The 17625-nt window shown below is 41.9% G+C and overlaps 1 protein-coding gene across 1 annotated transcript in view; it reads left to right on the plus strand.

The window, feature by feature from the left end:
* Nucleotides 1–3210: 3210 nt before the first annotated feature.
* Nucleotides 3211–17625, plus strand: part of DBNL (drebrin like) — a 34361-nt gene continuing 19946 nt past the window's right edge. The window contains exons 1-6 of the mRNA XM_029283888.1: nt 3211–3261; nt 7062–7170; nt 9929–10031; nt 11653–11799; nt 13091–13168; nt 14845–14996. Coding sequence (XP_029139721.1) covers nt 7079–7170; nt 9929–10031; nt 11653–11799; nt 13091–13168; nt 14845–14996 — 572 coding nt within the window. The 5' untranslated portion in view covers nt 3211–3261; nt 7062–7078. The remainder of the gene's footprint in view (nt 3262–7061; nt 7171–9928; nt 10032–11652; nt 11800–13090; nt 13169–14844; nt 14997–17625) is intronic.

Raw genomic sequence — 17625 nt, forward strand, 5'->3', positions numbered from 1 at the left:
TAAGACCTGTGGACTTCAATTCCCAGAATTCCCCATTTCTGGGAGTTGAAGTCCACAAGTCTTAAAGTTGCCAAGGTTGGGGACCCCAGGCTTAGAGCATTTCCCGTTATCTACTAGAGGCACAAGCAGAGCCATTTTAGTAATAACAATAAATGTCTCCTAAATAGGGAAGCAACATTCAGCTTAAACAAAAATAGCTCTGTTAATTTTAAGAGTTTGGGGATGCTAGTTTCTCCTCTTTATAGTAGGAAGATGGAAATAGGCCATGGGATAGGAACAAAAGTATGTTCTGTTTGATTGAGTGAGGATAATTAATATTTATAACCTTAATGCAATGAAATTTCATTTTAATGTATGCCGATTAGTGTACATTTAAATGACAATATTCTATCCTCTTCTACATTCTATTCTATTCTAATTCTATTCTATTCTAATTCTATTCCACTCCACTTCATTCCATTCCATTGCTAGATTTGTTAGATTTCAGCCACAACATGGATGCATGGATTTCAACTCCCAGAATTCCCCAGCCAACATGTCTTTGGATAAGTCACCTGATCTGTAATTAGTTATGGTGCATTGGGTTCATATCACTTGCAAAGCTAGGATTCTCTACTCTTTTTACCTTGGGATTTTCATGCATCATATCTGATTTAGCCACACATCACAATGCAGGCCACAATGCAGGATAATTTGACAAAATATTTCTACAGGTAGTTCTCAACCGTCTTATTTAACAATGGAAATTCAAATGAGATCAGAATTTCCATTGTTAAATAAGACAGTTGTTAAGCAAGTTGCACCTGATTTTACTACTTTCTTTGTGGTTAAACGAATTACAGTGGTTGTGAAGTGAAACATGCAGTGATGAAGCGAATCCAGTTTCCCCCATTGGCTTTGCTTGTTGGAAGCCTGCAGGGAAAGTCACAAATAGTGATCAGGTGACCCTGGGATGCTGCCACTGTGGAAATAGATGCCAGTTGCCAAGTGCCTGAATTTTGACCACGTGACCATGGGGATGCTGCGACAGTTGTAAGTGTGAGGACCAATTGTAAGTAACTTGTTTCAGTGCCTTAGAGTGGTCATTAAATGAAAGGTTGTAAATCGAGGATTACCTGTATAATTAGGGACCAGAACTGGGCTGGGAAAACTCCAAAATACAGCGCCATAAACTCTCTTTACTCCCATCTAGACGATATCTAGTTTTGAGGCCTGGCAGTTCTACTGTATAGCCATCGATATGTGCTTAAACCCAAATTAAAGCAGCAAACAAGAATATTTTTTAAAAATAATCATTATAATTATTCCACAATGCAGAAATGACTCCCCCCCCCCAATTTATTTAGCAACTTATACCAACCCTTTTTGGTCTTAATTTGTAATCTGAGCTGCACATATAATCATCAGTTAGCAAACACAGCAAACACACCAGCAGCCGTTTGATAGCTTACATGTTTTATTATGGCATTAACCAATTATTTACCTAAAATGTCTCAAAACTTTATCCTGCTGGAGAGAAAGTTTTGGATCCAATTCTTCCTTGCCTTGCAAACTTCCAAGTATTTGTTTTGAAGGAGTATTTTAAAAACAAAAAATAAAGTATTTGAAACAAACGAGCACAATAAAACTTGATTTTTGTGCTTGAATCAGCACATCCAAGGTCACTAGATAAATATTATTTACCAGTTTGCACCGTGGGTTAAGCCTTGACTTGCTTGACCAAGATTTATTAAGCAACTTCAATATTCAGCACGGGTAAAATAAAATCTTTGGACTGCAATTATTGCACGATTCATGATTTAAAAGTAAAAATGTTGACTATCTCTTTCCTGCCATCTCCTGGCGCTCAGTTTTTCTGACGTCCAGATACAGGAAATAAACTCAAAATTTACCCATTGCAATGTTGGGTTTATGCACATATGAAGCCCTATCAGAGAGTACAAGTAGTCCTCAACTTTACGACCACAACTGAGCCTCAAATTTATGTTGGTATGCAAGAGAGTTGTTAAGTGAGTTTTGCTTCATTTTATGACTTTTCTTGCCACAGTTGTTAAGTGAATCACTCCAGTTGTTAAGTTAGTAACACAGTTGTTAAGTGAATCTGGCTTCCCCACTGACTTTGCTGGTCAGAAGGTCGCAAACCGTCATAAATGAGAGTCAGTTGCCAAGCGTCTGAGTTTTGATCACGTGGCCCTGGGAATGCTGCAAAGTCGTAAGTGTGAACAACGGTCACAAATCGCGTTTTTTTCAGTGCCCTCGCAACTTTGAACGGCCCCTAAATGTAACTGGAGGACTATAGCCTCATTGCGTGTGAATGAACCCAACCTTACCTGCACGCGAGAGCAACGGGCGCGCCCCCCTTTCCTCCCGCCGCCTTAGGAGAGCTCACCCCAAGCTTTGGCACCACCGGGCAGCCACGCGCGCGCTCCCGTGCCCGGGCCGAGGCGGCTGCGCGCGGGTCCTCCCCGGCGGGGGCGCGCCTCGAGCAGGAGCTGCGGGTCCGCGGCGTCTCGGGCGCCCCCTCCTCGCTGCAGCGCAGCCGCCGCCGCCGCCGCAGNCTTACAGTTTTGATGGTTAGACAGGATAAATTCTAGAAAGAAGAGAATCTTGTTGTAGAGAAAAACTTAAATTTATAATTATACTTATACAGTAATTGCTGTAAAAATTGAAAGCCACTTCTTTGTATCTTTTTCCTTTTCCCCTTTTCCTTCTTTCTTCCTTGCTTGCACTTTCAGCTTTTCCTTTGATTTCTTTTTTCCCCCCTTACCTTGCATTAGTTATTATCTCGCCTTTTAAAATGTTTAATAAAATTATATATAGAAAAAAATAGGGCCCAGCAATATGTTTGGAAAAAAGTGAAGGCTTAGGAGTTGTATTCAATGGAAGGAGTCTGGATAGACCTTACAACTGTCATTAGGTCATTTTAAGAATAACTGGTAATCTCTGTAAAGCTGTAAACATACTTTACCCATTTGTCGTTTCAAAGAAAGAGGCATGCAACCATATAAAAACAAGGAAAAAGTAAAGAGTTAAAAGTTGGAGAATAACATAACGGTTTGAATAACCACAATCAAATCTAGGCTTAGTGTGATGTTAGAATCCAATCACTGAACCATCAGGTCAACAATATTCTGAATCTGAAAGGTTATGCTCAGTCTCCAGTGAGTAACATAACAATCATTTCATTTTGCTTCGTTGTTTTCAGGGCTCTGTTTACATACGAGGGAAACAGCAATGACCTCAGAGTGGCAGGGACTGGAGGTGAGTGAATTTTTGCAAAGCATTCTTTAAGAAAAGCAAACTTTTCTGTGGCCTAAAAAGTTTGCTTCGGATTTTTGGCTGAATGTTTCTCATGAAGTCTGTTTTCTAGATTTTGTCTGTCCTTAAGTTCTAAAACAGAGACTGCTTGATTATGGCTTTTGGATCCAAGTGCAACTAGTCCCATGGTTTTTACAGGGCGTCTGTAACATTTCTCTAGAGCCTGGTTCTTTGGTGTGATGGTGACACATTCATTTATTTCTGCTTGTTTATACATATGGATTCTGGGAAGTCTCCAGACCAGTCCTGGGAAATGGATTGTAGGAGATGTAGCAGGTGTGTACTCCTGTTTTCCAGTGGAAAGGAAGCAATATATTATACTTTAAACATGCTACAAATCTGTGTGGAGGTTCATAGGTGACCCGAACATTTGTTTTATGGAATTTACTTTAAAAATGCTTTATAAAAATAAAATTGCAAGGGAAAATGCTAATTAGCAGCCAGAGTGCCAGTTTGTACATTAAAGAGCTGTATATAAAATGGCAGTTTTAGCAACTTGAACTGCTTATTAAATATACTTGTTTTGGCATGCTGCCGTTAGGAAATTTTTAGTGGATGGAATGACTGCAGCCTGTTGCATTTACAAAAATATATTCTTGTCTTTCATTAGTCATTGTATTTTTGCCACCATAATTGCAGGCGACGGGTAAATGTGCAAAGCCTACGTCTTTCTGATTTTTTTTCTCTTCCTCTACGCTTATGCCTGTTGGCATAAATTGCACAGAATGATGCATAACAGGTTATATCTGAATTGGCTACCAAACTAGAAACAGAAGCCATGAATTGTACAAGTGTTCCACCTGTCACCTAGCAGTTATTTGAAGTTACGCCTGATCTCTTTGGGGGTACTTATGACCCAGTTCCTAAGTTCTGATGGCTGCCCATCCCCACCCACCCCAGTGCACATGACTGCATTTTGGGTGCGCGGCATCTGACCTGCATTTCCAGCCATTTGCAACTTCCCACTTCGTGTGACCATGCTTCACGTTGTTTTTCCTAAGAACCTGCATTTCCGGTTTTTAGCAAAATCAGCCAATAACACAGAATTGGTTCGCTTAACGGCCATGGCATTCCCTTAACAATTGCTGCAAAAAAGATAATAAAATTGGGTTGGTAATATAGATGACCCATTTTATGACCGTCATGACTTATGACCATACTGGGCAAGTTCCATTACAGACATAAGTCAGGGCTTCAAAGTGAATTGATGAAATGTCTGAATATATATATATATATATATATATTTGAAGCCCTATCTATCACCTACCTACCTACCTACCTATCTATGACTTTGCCATGGTAAAATGTTGGGTAGAAAAATTAGCAGTGAGGAGTTTTTTGATTGGCTTCTAATTTGCAGAGTACACACAAAGTTGCCGAAGGGCAAATTTCCAGGAAGTTCAAATTCAGTTTTAAAATGGTTACCTTTGAGCCAACGTCTCTTTTAATCTGCTTTTTTTAAGAGAATGCTGTATAAAAGTTACAAGGACAGGAATTATACCCTATACCAGGGGTAGGCAACCTTGGCTCTTTTATGACTCGTGGACTTCAACTCCCAGAATTCCTGAGCCAGCATGGCTCAGCTTGGAAACCTCTCCCTTTCCCCTCAGCATGGCTGGCTCAGGAATTCTGGGAGTTGAAGTCCACGAGTCATAAAAGAGCCAAGGTTGCCTACCCCTGCCCTATACCTACATAGCACGTAATAACAGTTACCAAAAAGATCCCTTTTATGGAAATTTTTAGTAAAAATGCAATAAGAAAAGAGAACTCTTGCAAAGTGTATCTCATCTAGAAACTCCTTCAGTTCTTTTTTTTTTTAAAGGGAAGTAGCAAGACATAGCTCAGTATTTGGTGGTTTTTCAGTGGAAAAATTAACATTGAAAAAAAACAGTTGCCTTTTTTTGTTTCACATTTGAAATGGCTACTTTTTGAGACAATTAAATTGTCTGAATAATGAGATGATGACTATGAAGAAGAAGAAAAATGGTAATTATAACGTGAAGGCAGAATAGGATGGTTTAATGGAGGGAACATCAAAGATTAAGAGATTGTGTTGGCAGGGAGTGAGACTTCAGATGTGGAAGTGATTCACTGGCTGTTGTTTTAAGATTGCAGCTCAGTAGATGCTTGAAACTTCTCAAGGACATCCTTATACTGTATATATTCTGGATCTTAAAACTATAACGATGAGCTTCTATTACCTAATGGGTTTCCAAAGTATTTTTGGCACAGTAAATGTTGTCTTGTGCCTACTAAGTAGTATTTTATGGATATTGAGCCTCCTTCACTAAATTTAGACTTAGAATAACAGAGTTGGAAATGACCTTGCAGATCAGTGTTTCTCAACCTTGACAATTTTAAGGCATGTGGACTTCAACTCCCAGAATTCCACAGCCAGCATTGCTGGTTGTGGAATTCTGGGAGTTGAAGTCCACATGCCTTAAAATTGTCAACATGTAGTCCAACCCTCTGCTCAAGCAACAGATCTAGTCTCTTTTTAAGAGCCTCCAGTGATGAAGCTCCCACAACTTCTGAAGGCATGCTGTTCCTTTGATTGTTCTCACTGTCAGAAAATTTCTCCTTATTTCTAGGTTAAATCTCTCCTTGATCAGTTTCCATCCATAGCTCCTTGTCTGGGCTGCCTCCCTCCTCTCTGTTGTCCCTCTCTGGGTTGTCCCCCTCCTTTCTGTGACAGTCCCTCAAACATTGGAACACTGCAATCATGTCACCCCTGGTCCTTCTCTTCACTAGACTAGCCATGCCCAGTTCTTGTAACCGTTCTTCATAGATTTTAATCTCCAGGCCCCTAATCATCCTTGTTGCTCTTTGCTCTTTCTAGAGTCTCAACATGATTTTTATAGGGTGGTGACCAAAACTGGATGCAGTTTTCTAGATGTGGGCTTACTCGGGCTTTATAGAGTGATACTGGTACCTCCCGTGATCTTGATTCAATCTCTCTCTTAATGCAATTTAGGATTGGATTGGCTTTTTTGGCTGCTGCCGCACACTGCTAGCTCATATTTAATTGATTGTCCACTAGTTCTGTTCATGCCTTGGAGCTGTGTCCTCCTTCAGTTAGTTCTGCAATTCTGTGCTTATTCTTTCAATATCAACAATCACAATTTATTAGCCTAGTAGAAACTCAAGGCAGATAGTATTTGTCCTCTATAACAATCTAGCCTACAGGTAGTCCTGAACTTATAACCATTGGTTTAGCAACTATTAAAGTTACAATGGCACTTATAACCTTAAAAAAAAGTAACTCAGAATGTCCAACTCCTCACAACCCCATGGACCACAGCATGCCAGACCCAGCTGTCCTCCACTGTCTCCCAGAGTTTACCCAAATTCCTGTTCATTGTGTCAGTGACGCTATCTAACCATCTCATCCTCTGGGGTCCCCTTCTCCTTTTGCCTTCAATCTTTCCCAACCTCAGGTTCTTTTCCAATAAATCCTCTCTTCTCATTAGGTGGCCAAAGTATTTGAACTTCAGCTTCAGGATCTGTCCTTCCAAAGAACAGTCGGGGTGGGATAACATATAAACCAGGCCAGAGAGTTTATCTGTAGCAAGACTGAGCATCTGGTCCCTTCGGATGTCGGCTGGCTGGTGTTTAAGTACCATCTAGAATTTCTGGAGTTCTTTTCTGGTTCTAGATCAGCATATTCTGTACATTGTTTGTAGGTGATTCTTAATGTGAATTTGCTTTAACCTGAGCTCTCATTCTCAAACAATGATATATAGATGGTGGTCTGGAGGAGATGGTGGACGAACTCAATAGTGGGAAAGTAATGTATGCTTTCTGCCGAGTGAAAGACCCCAANCCATTTCACGGGGGTCGCCAAGCAAGGCTGTCCGCCATTTTTTTTGTCCGCCATTTTTTCCCCCTTTTCCGGCGGGTGCCTTACCTCCCTTGGGCTGGGCCAGCTGGTGGTCGGCCTGCTCCGTCTCTGCCGCTTGCCAGCTACGCCTCGGCCGGCGCAGGGGGCGGAACCACGCATGCGCGGCGCTCCCGGGCAGGGACAAGTTGGAAATACATATAAGCCATGGTTAATAAACAGTACTTTGGTTCACATATCATGATAAGCCAAAACCATGGAAATCGCCTTACGGCTTAGTGTAAGCATAATGTTGGACTTAAGATGAAGCGAATTATATTTAGGCTGCACTGAACACAATGCCTGGAATGTTTATGATGCCATTAGCCCCCCCCCCCCGAATTTAATTCTCTCAGCAAAGCTGTATCAAAATCAAGTATTTTAATGTTTGCAGTCATTGCACACATTCCTAAAGACAGTATCTTTTAAAAGATAAACATGCATTTCACACTGCCAAGTAAAAGCTCTAAAGCTCCCTTAAATCCGGGGCTGGACTGTTTGGGAAAGAGTAAACATTTGATAAACTGGCCAGAAGGGAAACATGCTAGCAAAATATAGGGCAGAAGTTGTCAGAATCTGGATCAGTCTCTAGCAGGGGGAATGTTCAGCATCGCTAACCCCAAAGTCGCCTTGGGGACGGATGGCATCAAACTCCCATGAAATAAATGGAGGGGGCAATACTTAAGAATGAAATACAGATAATCCTTGACTTACAACAGTTTGTTTAGTGGCCATTTGAACTTAAAACAGCCCTGAAAAAAGTGACTTGTGACCCTTGTGGCATCAGGTGATCAAAATTCAGATGCTGTGCAACCGACTCATATTTACGACCGTTGCTGTGTCCCAGGGTCACATGACCACCTTTTGCGACCTTGGGACAAGCAAAGTCAATAAGGAAGCCAGGTTCACTTCACCGGATTACTAACAAAACAACTGCAGTGATTCATTTAACAACGGTGGCAAGAAAGGTCGTAAAATGAGGCAAAATTCACTTAACTGTCTCGCTAAGCTACAGAAATTTGGGGCTCGTTTGTGGTCGTTAAGTCAAGGGCTATGTAGCAAAGGTGACATACATTTGGATGCCTTTTGTTCTCCTTTAATGACAAAACCTGTAAACCTGTGGCATGTTAATCATTAATAGATTGTCACACAAGATTTCACATATCACCGCGTAGTTCATCAAGTGTGCAAAGGGAAGCGGGACCCGTGAAAGCGAAAGTCATAATAAATGGGTTGATCTCTCCCAATATTGCAGAAGCGTTGATTAGGTTTTGCAGCGAGAGATTCGGTACATAAAGCGAAACGAAGTTAAGGAAACATCGTCGTTTAGTTGTAGGCCGAAATGAATAGGCCTCTTTTGGAACAGGCTTCTCAATCTATTGAGTAGACTTTAGTTGTGTTGAATGACAACTGCCCTCCTTCCTAACCATTAGCTGTGTGGTGCCTGAAAATTTGGGGAGTTGTAAACCAAAAAGTTGGGAAAGACTTCAGCAATATGAGTTGAATCAGATCAAACCCGCCTTTATTGCAGTCATTAGCCAGTATGTCCAACTCCAAGGCATCTTAGTTTTCTCCTGAAACAGCAATAGCACGTAGACCAGTGGTTCTCAACCTTTTTAATGCCGCGACCCCAACCGGTCATAAGTCGAGCACTAAACCGGTCGTAAGTCGAGGACTACTCAACCGGTCGTAAGTCGAGCACTTTCCCTGCCTGGGAGCGCCGCGCATGCGTGGTTCCGCCCCCTGCGCTGGCCGAGGCGCAGCTGGTAAGCGGCAAAGACGGAGCAGGCCGACCACCAGCTGGCCCACCCGCCGGAAAAGGGGGGAAAAAATGGCGGACAGCCTTGCTTGGCGACCCCCGTGAAATGGTTGATCGACCCCAAATGGGGTCACGACCCATAGGTTGAGAACCGCTGACGTAGACTTATATGCCGCTTCACAGTGCTTTACAGCCCTCTCTAAGCAGTTTACAGAGTCCACACATTGTCCCCAACAATCTGGGTCATCCTTTTACTGACCTCAGAAGGATGGAAGGCTGAGTCAACCTGGAGCCAGTGAGACTCGAACTGCTGGCGGCTGGCAGTCGGCAAAATTAGCCTGCAATACTGCATTCTAACTGCGCCACCACAGCTCATGGGAATGGATTAATGAAAGTTGTGTTTCTCAATCTTGGCAATTTGAAGATGTGGGGACTTCAGTTCCCAGAATTCTACCGCCGGTCGTGCTGACTGGGGAATTCTGGGAGTTGAAGTCCCCCCCCCCCAAATCTTCAAGTTGCCACAGTTGAGAAACACGTGAGTTAAAGTGTTCCAGGGGTGATTTGTACATTTCACAACGTGCGCAATATGGAACAAGGACTACTTTCTTTCAGGGCTACGGCATATTTGGAATATCACACGCCATCCTCTGTTTCAAACAGTACACACAAGCACAGAGTCTGCATAAAAAATGGGGTGTTCTGGGAGAGAGGGAAAAAGGAGTATTTTGTTCACGGGAGTGTCATTTTTTGAGATCATCTTTCATGTTCTGTTTTTAAAAACGGCGGTCTTTTTATAGAATCTGGAATACTCTTTTCCTCCCATTTTTCCTAACCTAAATTTGGAAACCAGAACTTGGCTTTTTCTTACAAGTGCTTGTCTTACTCCGAGACTTGCGTACGTTCAGGAATGGCATTCCAGTACGGCATTTCCTTCCCTGTCACCACTTGTATGAAGGATGATATGAGTCCCCCAGTTTAAATTCTGTGTTTTTCTTTTGGCAGTTTGGGGAAGGCGTTAATGACGTAAGAAAAGGAGCCTGTGCCAACCACGTCACTTCAGTGGTAAACTTTTTGAAGGTATTATTTATCTGAGTTTTATTCTCTCTCATCCTTTTGCAGTTGAGTCCCTTCCCACATACACAGTTCTACAGGGGGGGTTTCGAAAGCACACAGAAACACACACACACACACCTGTAATAATATTACCCTGAGAGATAGGAAGTTTTAAGCCAGGGGTCTTCAAACTTGGCCCTTTTAGGACTTGTGGACGCGTGCCTGGCTGAGGAATTCTGGGAGTTGAAGTCCACAAGTCCTAAAAGGGCCAAGTTTGAAGACCCTTGTTTTAAGGCAACTAGTTAAAATTTTGCTTTCTGGATATCCTGGAATGGAGGATGGAAAGTTGTACCATTGTAGACTCCTGATTCTGTGTTACTTTTTGTTTAGAACAGGATCCTTGGGAGAAAAGATTCATCTACCAAATGTTACTTATTCTTGAAACCACAGGTAGTCCTCAACTTACAACAGTTCATTTAGTGACTGTTCAGCACTGAAAAAAAATGACTTATGACCATTTTTCACAATTAAGACCGTAGCAGCATCCTCATGGTCACGTGATTTATATTCGGATGCTTGACAATATTGACTCACATTTACGACGGTCGCAGTGTCCCGGGGGTGAGGGGATCCCCTTTTGTGACTTGACAAGCAAAGTCATTGAGGGAAGCCAGATTCACTTAACAGCCATGTTTCTAATTTAACAACTGCAGTGATTCATTTAACAAATGCGGCGAGAGAAGTCGTAAAATGGGGCCAAACAAATTTCTCACTTAGCAACATACTAATTTTGGGCTCAATTGTGGTCATAACTTGAGGACTACCTTTATATCTGTCCAGCATGCCTCTCTTGCATTTCTCAGCAATTCCTCAACGTTTCTGCAAAATAGGATTTCTGCCTCTAGACCAGGGGTAGGCAACCTTGGCTCTTTTATGACTCGTGGACTTCAACTCCCAGAATTCCTGAGCCAGCATGGGGGAATTATGGCCCCTTCATGACTTGCGGACTTCAACTCCCAGAATTCCTGAGCCAGCCACACTGAGGGAAAAGGGAGAGGTTTCCAAGCTGAGCTATGCTGGCTCAGGAATTCTGGGAGTTGAAGTCCACGAGTCATAAAAGAGCCAAGGTTGCCTGTCCCTGCTCTAGACAGATTCCAGGTGGCAAATCTGTTTCCACAGATATATAGATGGATGTTGGTTAGTTCTCCATGAAGCTAAACAGATAGTTCTCAACTTGCAAGTATTCATTTAGCGACTGTGTGAAGTTGCAATAGCACTGAAAAAAGTGGCTTAGGACTGATTTTTGCCTTGATAACTGTCTCAACATCCCTGAGGTCAGGTGATCATGATTCAGGTGTTTGGTACCTGTCACTTATTTACAACGGTTGCAGTGAGGTTGCAAAATCAGGTACAGTCCTATGATGCCTCAATTCGTGACCACACTGCTTAGTGATGGATTTTTTTGGACTCCCGTTGTAGTCATAAGTCAGGACTGCCTGTACCTGCTAATGGGTTGGTGCATCACATCAAGACATGGTTTGTTTGCCTGTTGCTTAATGAAGAAAAAGGGGTCTGGCCTAGCCTGGTGTACCCGGCGATTATCAGCCAATCCCAAGCAGGAAATCATGCACTTCCTTTCTTTCAGGGCGCTCATGTGACAATAAATGCTCGGGCTGATGAAGATGTGGAACCAGAGACCATTATGGAGAAGGTGGCCAAAGCTTCAGGGGCAAACTATAACTTCCATAAAGAAGGGAGCAAGTTCCAGGATGCAGGACCACAAGCTCCTGTGGTAAGATCTTCTAAGCTTGAGCTGCCCAAGATTATACCAGTTGTGGCCTTCTCTGGAATTCATTAGACTTCTTCCCCATCCGACTTCGGTTTTCGTAGATTAGCGCTGTATAGCATGGTCTTGAGAGGTCATCCAAAGCTTTTGTGGGCCACCTCATAAATGGGAGAATAGCACTGCAGAGTCTCCTGACTCCATGGCACATGTGACCCAGATGATCACATACCATAACAAAGATTAAATACCATAGCAACTTTAATGTTGTAACCTGGTTGAGCTCTTAAGAGATTTACCCAGTCTGAAATCTTAGTAGATTTGGGGAAATGACACCGAACCTTGCAAGATTTTGAGCTGGAACAGACTTGATCTTGCAGTTTCGAGGTTCTGGTTATTCAAAAAATATGCCTTGTTTTCTCTGGATGCCTGCATTAGGGACCATCTAAAAGTAATTTTGTGGATACAATTGGTCCCAAACCACTGGTTGGAGCTGTGCTTTTAGATTATTTTAACAAATAAATGGGACTCTGAAAAGCTGAACTGCACCAGCCTCTAACATTATCTTTCTTTCAGGGTTCTCCTGAGTTGCTCAAAGTCCCCGTTGGCATTCTGGGAAAATTAAAATTATGGGGAAAAAGAGGAAGATTGTAGGTTTGATTACATTGTTTCCTGGTAAAAAGATACTTTAAAAATTGCCATGCCTGACATGGTAGACATTTTGGGAATAATCACCAACCCAGCCTCCGGTGGCAGTCGTTTTCCAAGTGCACACACTCAGGTTGAACTTATCAACCCCAGAGGTTCCTGCCACTGCATCATAGGTAGTAAAAATAATAGGCTTGCCAAACTCCCATTGAAATTGCAATTCAGGTTCTTAGTCCACAAGGGGAAGTAAGATTGTGGAAGTAAGTTTTTTGAAATGGCTTAATGCTCTCCATGCCTTTAATGGGGTGAGAAGAAGAAATATCTTGTTAACATTTACCTAATTCATTGTCTGAGGGTTCCAGAAAGTGAAGTCTATTAAAGCAGCTTGCTGGCACCTTGATTAATAATTAAGCACAGTTAGGACATGAATGAATTTAGTTTCTGTACATTTAATTAATGACGTAATTAATTATAAGTTTTGTATTAACTAAATATATTGATTATTTTAATCTGTAGATCCCGTGCTTCTTTTGGTCTTGTTTTCCTTTATGGAGCTTCGTATTTTATTTCCTTAAATGTTTTTAAGAAATAAATTATGAATAACTAAGTTGCAGTTAAGCCCAGGAATTTTTGTGGTTTTTTTCTGCAATAGGGCTCCGTTTACCAGAAAACAAATGCTATGTCTGAGATTAAAAGGGTCGGCAAAGATAACTTTTGGGCCAAAGCAGAGGTATGTATTTCACTCAACCCATTTCATGTTGCTGCTGAAATATCAGTTGAGGATTTGAGTTAGCTGGTGGCTTATTTACAGCCTCCTTAGTTTTATAGGGCTATGTTTTAGGTCATTGAAAACAATTAGTAGATTTTCACATTGTATTAAGCCAGGATTTTTAAAAGGTGGATTAAGCGGCTGGAAGTGGCATTGTGCACACATTATAGCAGGGATGGGCAACTATGGGCAACTTTACAATCTATGGACTTCAGGTCCCAGAATGCTGGTCTTGAGCAGAAACATCTTAGCATCAGCTGTTTGAAACGTCCTTTTTAATAGGAAGGATTATGATAACACCGTCTTCCAATCTTGTAAGCAGAAGTTATCCAATTTAAATATGTATAGAGTTCTCCATTTGTTTATTTATTGTGTCATATACATGGGCTAGCTATATATATTAACACTTCACCTATATTAATAAAGCACAATTAAATATAAGTGTTCAAAAGATCTATGTCTAGGCACAGCATCGTTTATATCACGATGTGATCTACAGTTCACGTGGGACCCTGCAGTCACTGAGGGGAGGATGCTATGCCCCATTTATACAGAGAGTCGCGCTGTGTGAGGTGTGAATCCTATTCAGGGCTGTCCACTGCTGGCATGGTAGTTCAAACCCTGACAGCTTTTTTTTAAGTATTTTATTTTGTATCATTACAATTCATTAGTGCTTAATGAACAACATGTTGTCTGGTTAATTTTTTGCTTAGTCGTAAAAGTTAAGTTCTTACTCTCTATCTCGTTTTTCCAGCCATCGGTAAAATAAGTTCCATGTTTGGAAGTATTCTGTGTCTTCTTTTTCTTTGATTCTCAGTGTGAGTCTGTCCATTTCTGCACAGTCCAGTATTTTCTTAATTATCACTTCATCCAGTGATGCTATCTCATTTTTTCAGTGCTGCGCAAAAACCCTTGGCACTTTTTTGTGGGGTCATTTATAGGTCTCCCTATGTCTAGTTCTCCATTGTTGTTGTTAGTTACGAAGTCGTGTCCAACCCATTGCGACCCCACGGACAACGTTCCTCCAGGCCTTCCTGTCCTCTATCATCTTCTAGAGTCCATTTAAGCTCACGCCTACTGCTTCAGTGACTCCATCCAGCCACCTTATTCTCTGTCGTCCCCTTCTTCTCTTGCCCTCCATCTTTCCCAGCATTAGGCTCTTCTCCAGTGAGTCCTTCCTTCTCATTAGGTGGCCAAAGTATTTGAGTTTCAACTTCAGGATCTGGCCTTCTAAAGAGCAGTCAGGGTTGATCTCCTCTAGGACTGACCGGTTTGATCGCCTTGCAGTCCAGGGGACTCGCAGGAGTCTTCTCCAGCACCATAGTTCAAAGGCCTCGATTCTTTGGCGCTCAACCTTTCTTATGGTCCAACTTTCACAGTCATACATTGCAACTGGGAAAACCATGGCCTTGACTATACACACTTTTGCTGGCAGGATGATGTCTCTGCTTTTTAGTATGCTGTCTAGATTTGCCAAAGCTTTCCTCCCCAGGAGCCAAGCATCTTTTAATTTCGTGGCTGCAGTCCCCATCTGCGGTCATCTTGGAGTCCAGGAAGATAAAATCTGTCACTACCTCCATTTCTTCCCCACTAGTTCTCCATAAGTTCCCGCTTTGAAGTATGGTTTGTTCTTTCAGAAAGACGAGGAAAATCGCCGGCTGGAAGAAAAGAGGAGAGTGGAGGAAGAGCGTCAGCGTTTGGAAAAGGAGAGTCGGGATCGGGAACTGAAGGAAGCAACTTTACGGGAGCGAAGGTACAAGGAGCGATCCCAGGAGATTGATGCTCAGAGGCAAGTAGGACAGTCTTCAGTTTTAACAACAAACAAACAAACAAGCAAAGCCCCATTCGTGGGATGCAGGCAGCACACAATACCATGCTCCCTCCGGTCCGTGGAAAAACCTCTCCCCACGGAACCGGTCCCTGGTGCCCAAAAGGTTGGGGACCTCTGGTTTAGATAATGGTACTATTCAATAGTTAAATTACAGGTAGTCCTCAAATTACAACAGTTCATTTATTGACCGTTTGAAGTTAACAGTGGCACTGAAAAAAGGAATTTACAAGTGCTTTTCACATCACTGTTGCAGCACCCACATGATCAAAATTTATATATTTGGCATGACACTTGCAGTATCCTGGGGCCATAGGATCACCTTTTGCAACCTCGTGACAAGCAAAGTCAACGGGGAACCAGATTCAGCAAGAAAAACAAGGCATCATTCACTTAGCAACTCTCTCGCTTGGCAATAGAAATTTTTGGCTCAATTGTGGTCGTAAGCCGAAGACAACCTGTGCAACAAGGCTGAATTGTTGGGGAGGATCACTTGTGACGAAAACCATCAGCCCTCTTTTCACATGTCTGCTTGCACTTTCTATGTCTCTTAATTGCAGTGCATGTGTGTCTTGGTCTGCAAATAGCAATCACATAATCCAGGCAGTTTAATTTTTTTTTTTTAAGGTTGATTTAGACAACATTATGAAACAATAGAATGAATTCCAGTCTTGTGTCTGGGGCCTAGTTGTGGCCATTGATTGTCAGTCATTGAATTGTGCGGTTGTTAAATTAAATCCAGCTGAGTGTGGAATTTGTTCACTTTAGTTAAACTCAGACTTTTGCTTAGTTGAAGACACTTGAGAATAAAACAAGATAGTACCGTTGAGTGATGTTAACTCTTCTTTTTAGAGTTAACTTACTATTTTTTTTTTAAAAAAAGGAAGATTTTGACAGTTTATTGTATATTGGGCTATATTTATAAATTCTAGGATGCTATATTACAGATAAAGAGAGCCACTTTGGTGTAGTGGTTAAGGCATCGGGCTAGAAACCAACAGACCACAAACCCTAGTCTGCCTTCAGCACAAAGCCATCTGAGTGACCTTGGGCCAGTCGCTCTCTCTCAGCCCTGGGAAGCGGGCAGTGGCAAGCCAGTTCTGAGAAACCTTACCAAGAAAACTGCATGTCTTCTCCAGACAGTTTTGCCAGAAATCAAAAACTTGAAGCCTTCTTCTTCTTTTATCGGACGTTGGCGATCATGTTTTTATCAACAGCACGAAAAAGTGCTGCTGAGTTTTGTCCAAACCAGTCCCTTAGATTTTGAAGCCACGATGTTCTTCTTCTGCCTGGACCTCGTTTGCCTTCAATCTTTCCCTGGAGGGTTAAATGGAGTATGCCGTATTTTTCTGGGTGTCGCATCACATGTCCGAAATATTCTAACTTTCATTTTTTAATTGTTTTGATGATTTCCTTTGGCTTTCCCAGGTGGCTTATCACCTCATTTCTGATCTTGTCAACCCAGATTCTACGTAACAGCCGCCTGTAAATCCACATTTCAAATGCTTCTAGTCTCTTCAGGTGGCCTTCTGTCAGAGACCAACTCTCTACTCCATAGAGCAGGATAGAAAAAATATAGCATCTGACAAGCCTGATTTTCAGTCTTAGGCTTATGTCGTGACTGCAAAAGACCTTTTTCATTTTGAAGAATGCTGTTCGGGCTTTTTCTATCCTTGTCTTTACTTCAATGGTCATGTCCCAGCTTTCATGTAAATTAGAACCGAGGTGCGTGATCCTTTCCACTTTTTCTAGTGGTATTCCTTCTGAATTTATTGGTGGTCAATTAACGGGTTGTTTGCTGACAACCGTGATCTTGGTTTTTGAGGTGTTAAGCTTCAAGTCTTCCCTTTCTTTAGAAGAGATATACAGGTAGTCCCCGACTTACAACCACAATTGAGCACAAAATTTCTGTGGTTAAGTGACACATTCGTTAATTGAGTTTTGCCCCATTTTATGACCTTTCTTGACACAGTTGTTATGTGAATCCCTGCAGCTGTTACATTAGTAGCACAGTTGTTAAGTGTACCTGATTTGCCCATTGACTTGACTTGTTGGAAAAGGGGATCACGTGACCCCAGGACACAGCAGTGCCGGTCATACGTATGAGCCAGATGCCAGGCATCTGAATTTCGGTCACATGACCACGGGGATGCCACGATGGTTGCAAGGGTGAAAAATGGCCTTAGGTCAGTTTTTTTCAGCGCCGTTGTACCTTTGAACGGTCACTAAACGAACTGTAGTAAGTTGAGGACTTGCCTGTGTTTTCTGAATGAGAAGAAGAACATTTTGAAATGTGAGCGTTTATGATGAAAATGAAACTGTAGAGTTGCAGCATATTTTACAGTAAATCAGCCAAAATTGTCCTTGAGGCCTCTGCACTTCTGGAGGCTACATCTCTTGGAGTAGAATTCTATAAACAGAAATAGAAAAATAGAAAAAAAACTGTTTGCTTCCAGCGAAGTTCTTGCGGTATTAAAGTTCTGATATCACAGATTTAGTTCTGTTCCTTTCTTTTTGGTAATGGGGATGGGTACAAACTTGCATGTATTTTTTTTGTTGTGAATAGAGCACCAGATTAAATTAGAATTAC

Source organism: Protobothrops mucrosquamatus, unplaced genomic scaffold (genome assembly GCF_001527695.2).
Source record: "Protobothrops mucrosquamatus isolate PMUCROS unplaced genomic scaffold, P.Mucros_1.0 scaffold262, whole genome shotgun sequence".
In the NCBI taxonomy this organism is placed as follows: domain Eukaryota; kingdom Metazoa; phylum Chordata; class Lepidosauria; order Squamata; family Viperidae; genus Protobothrops; species Protobothrops mucrosquamatus.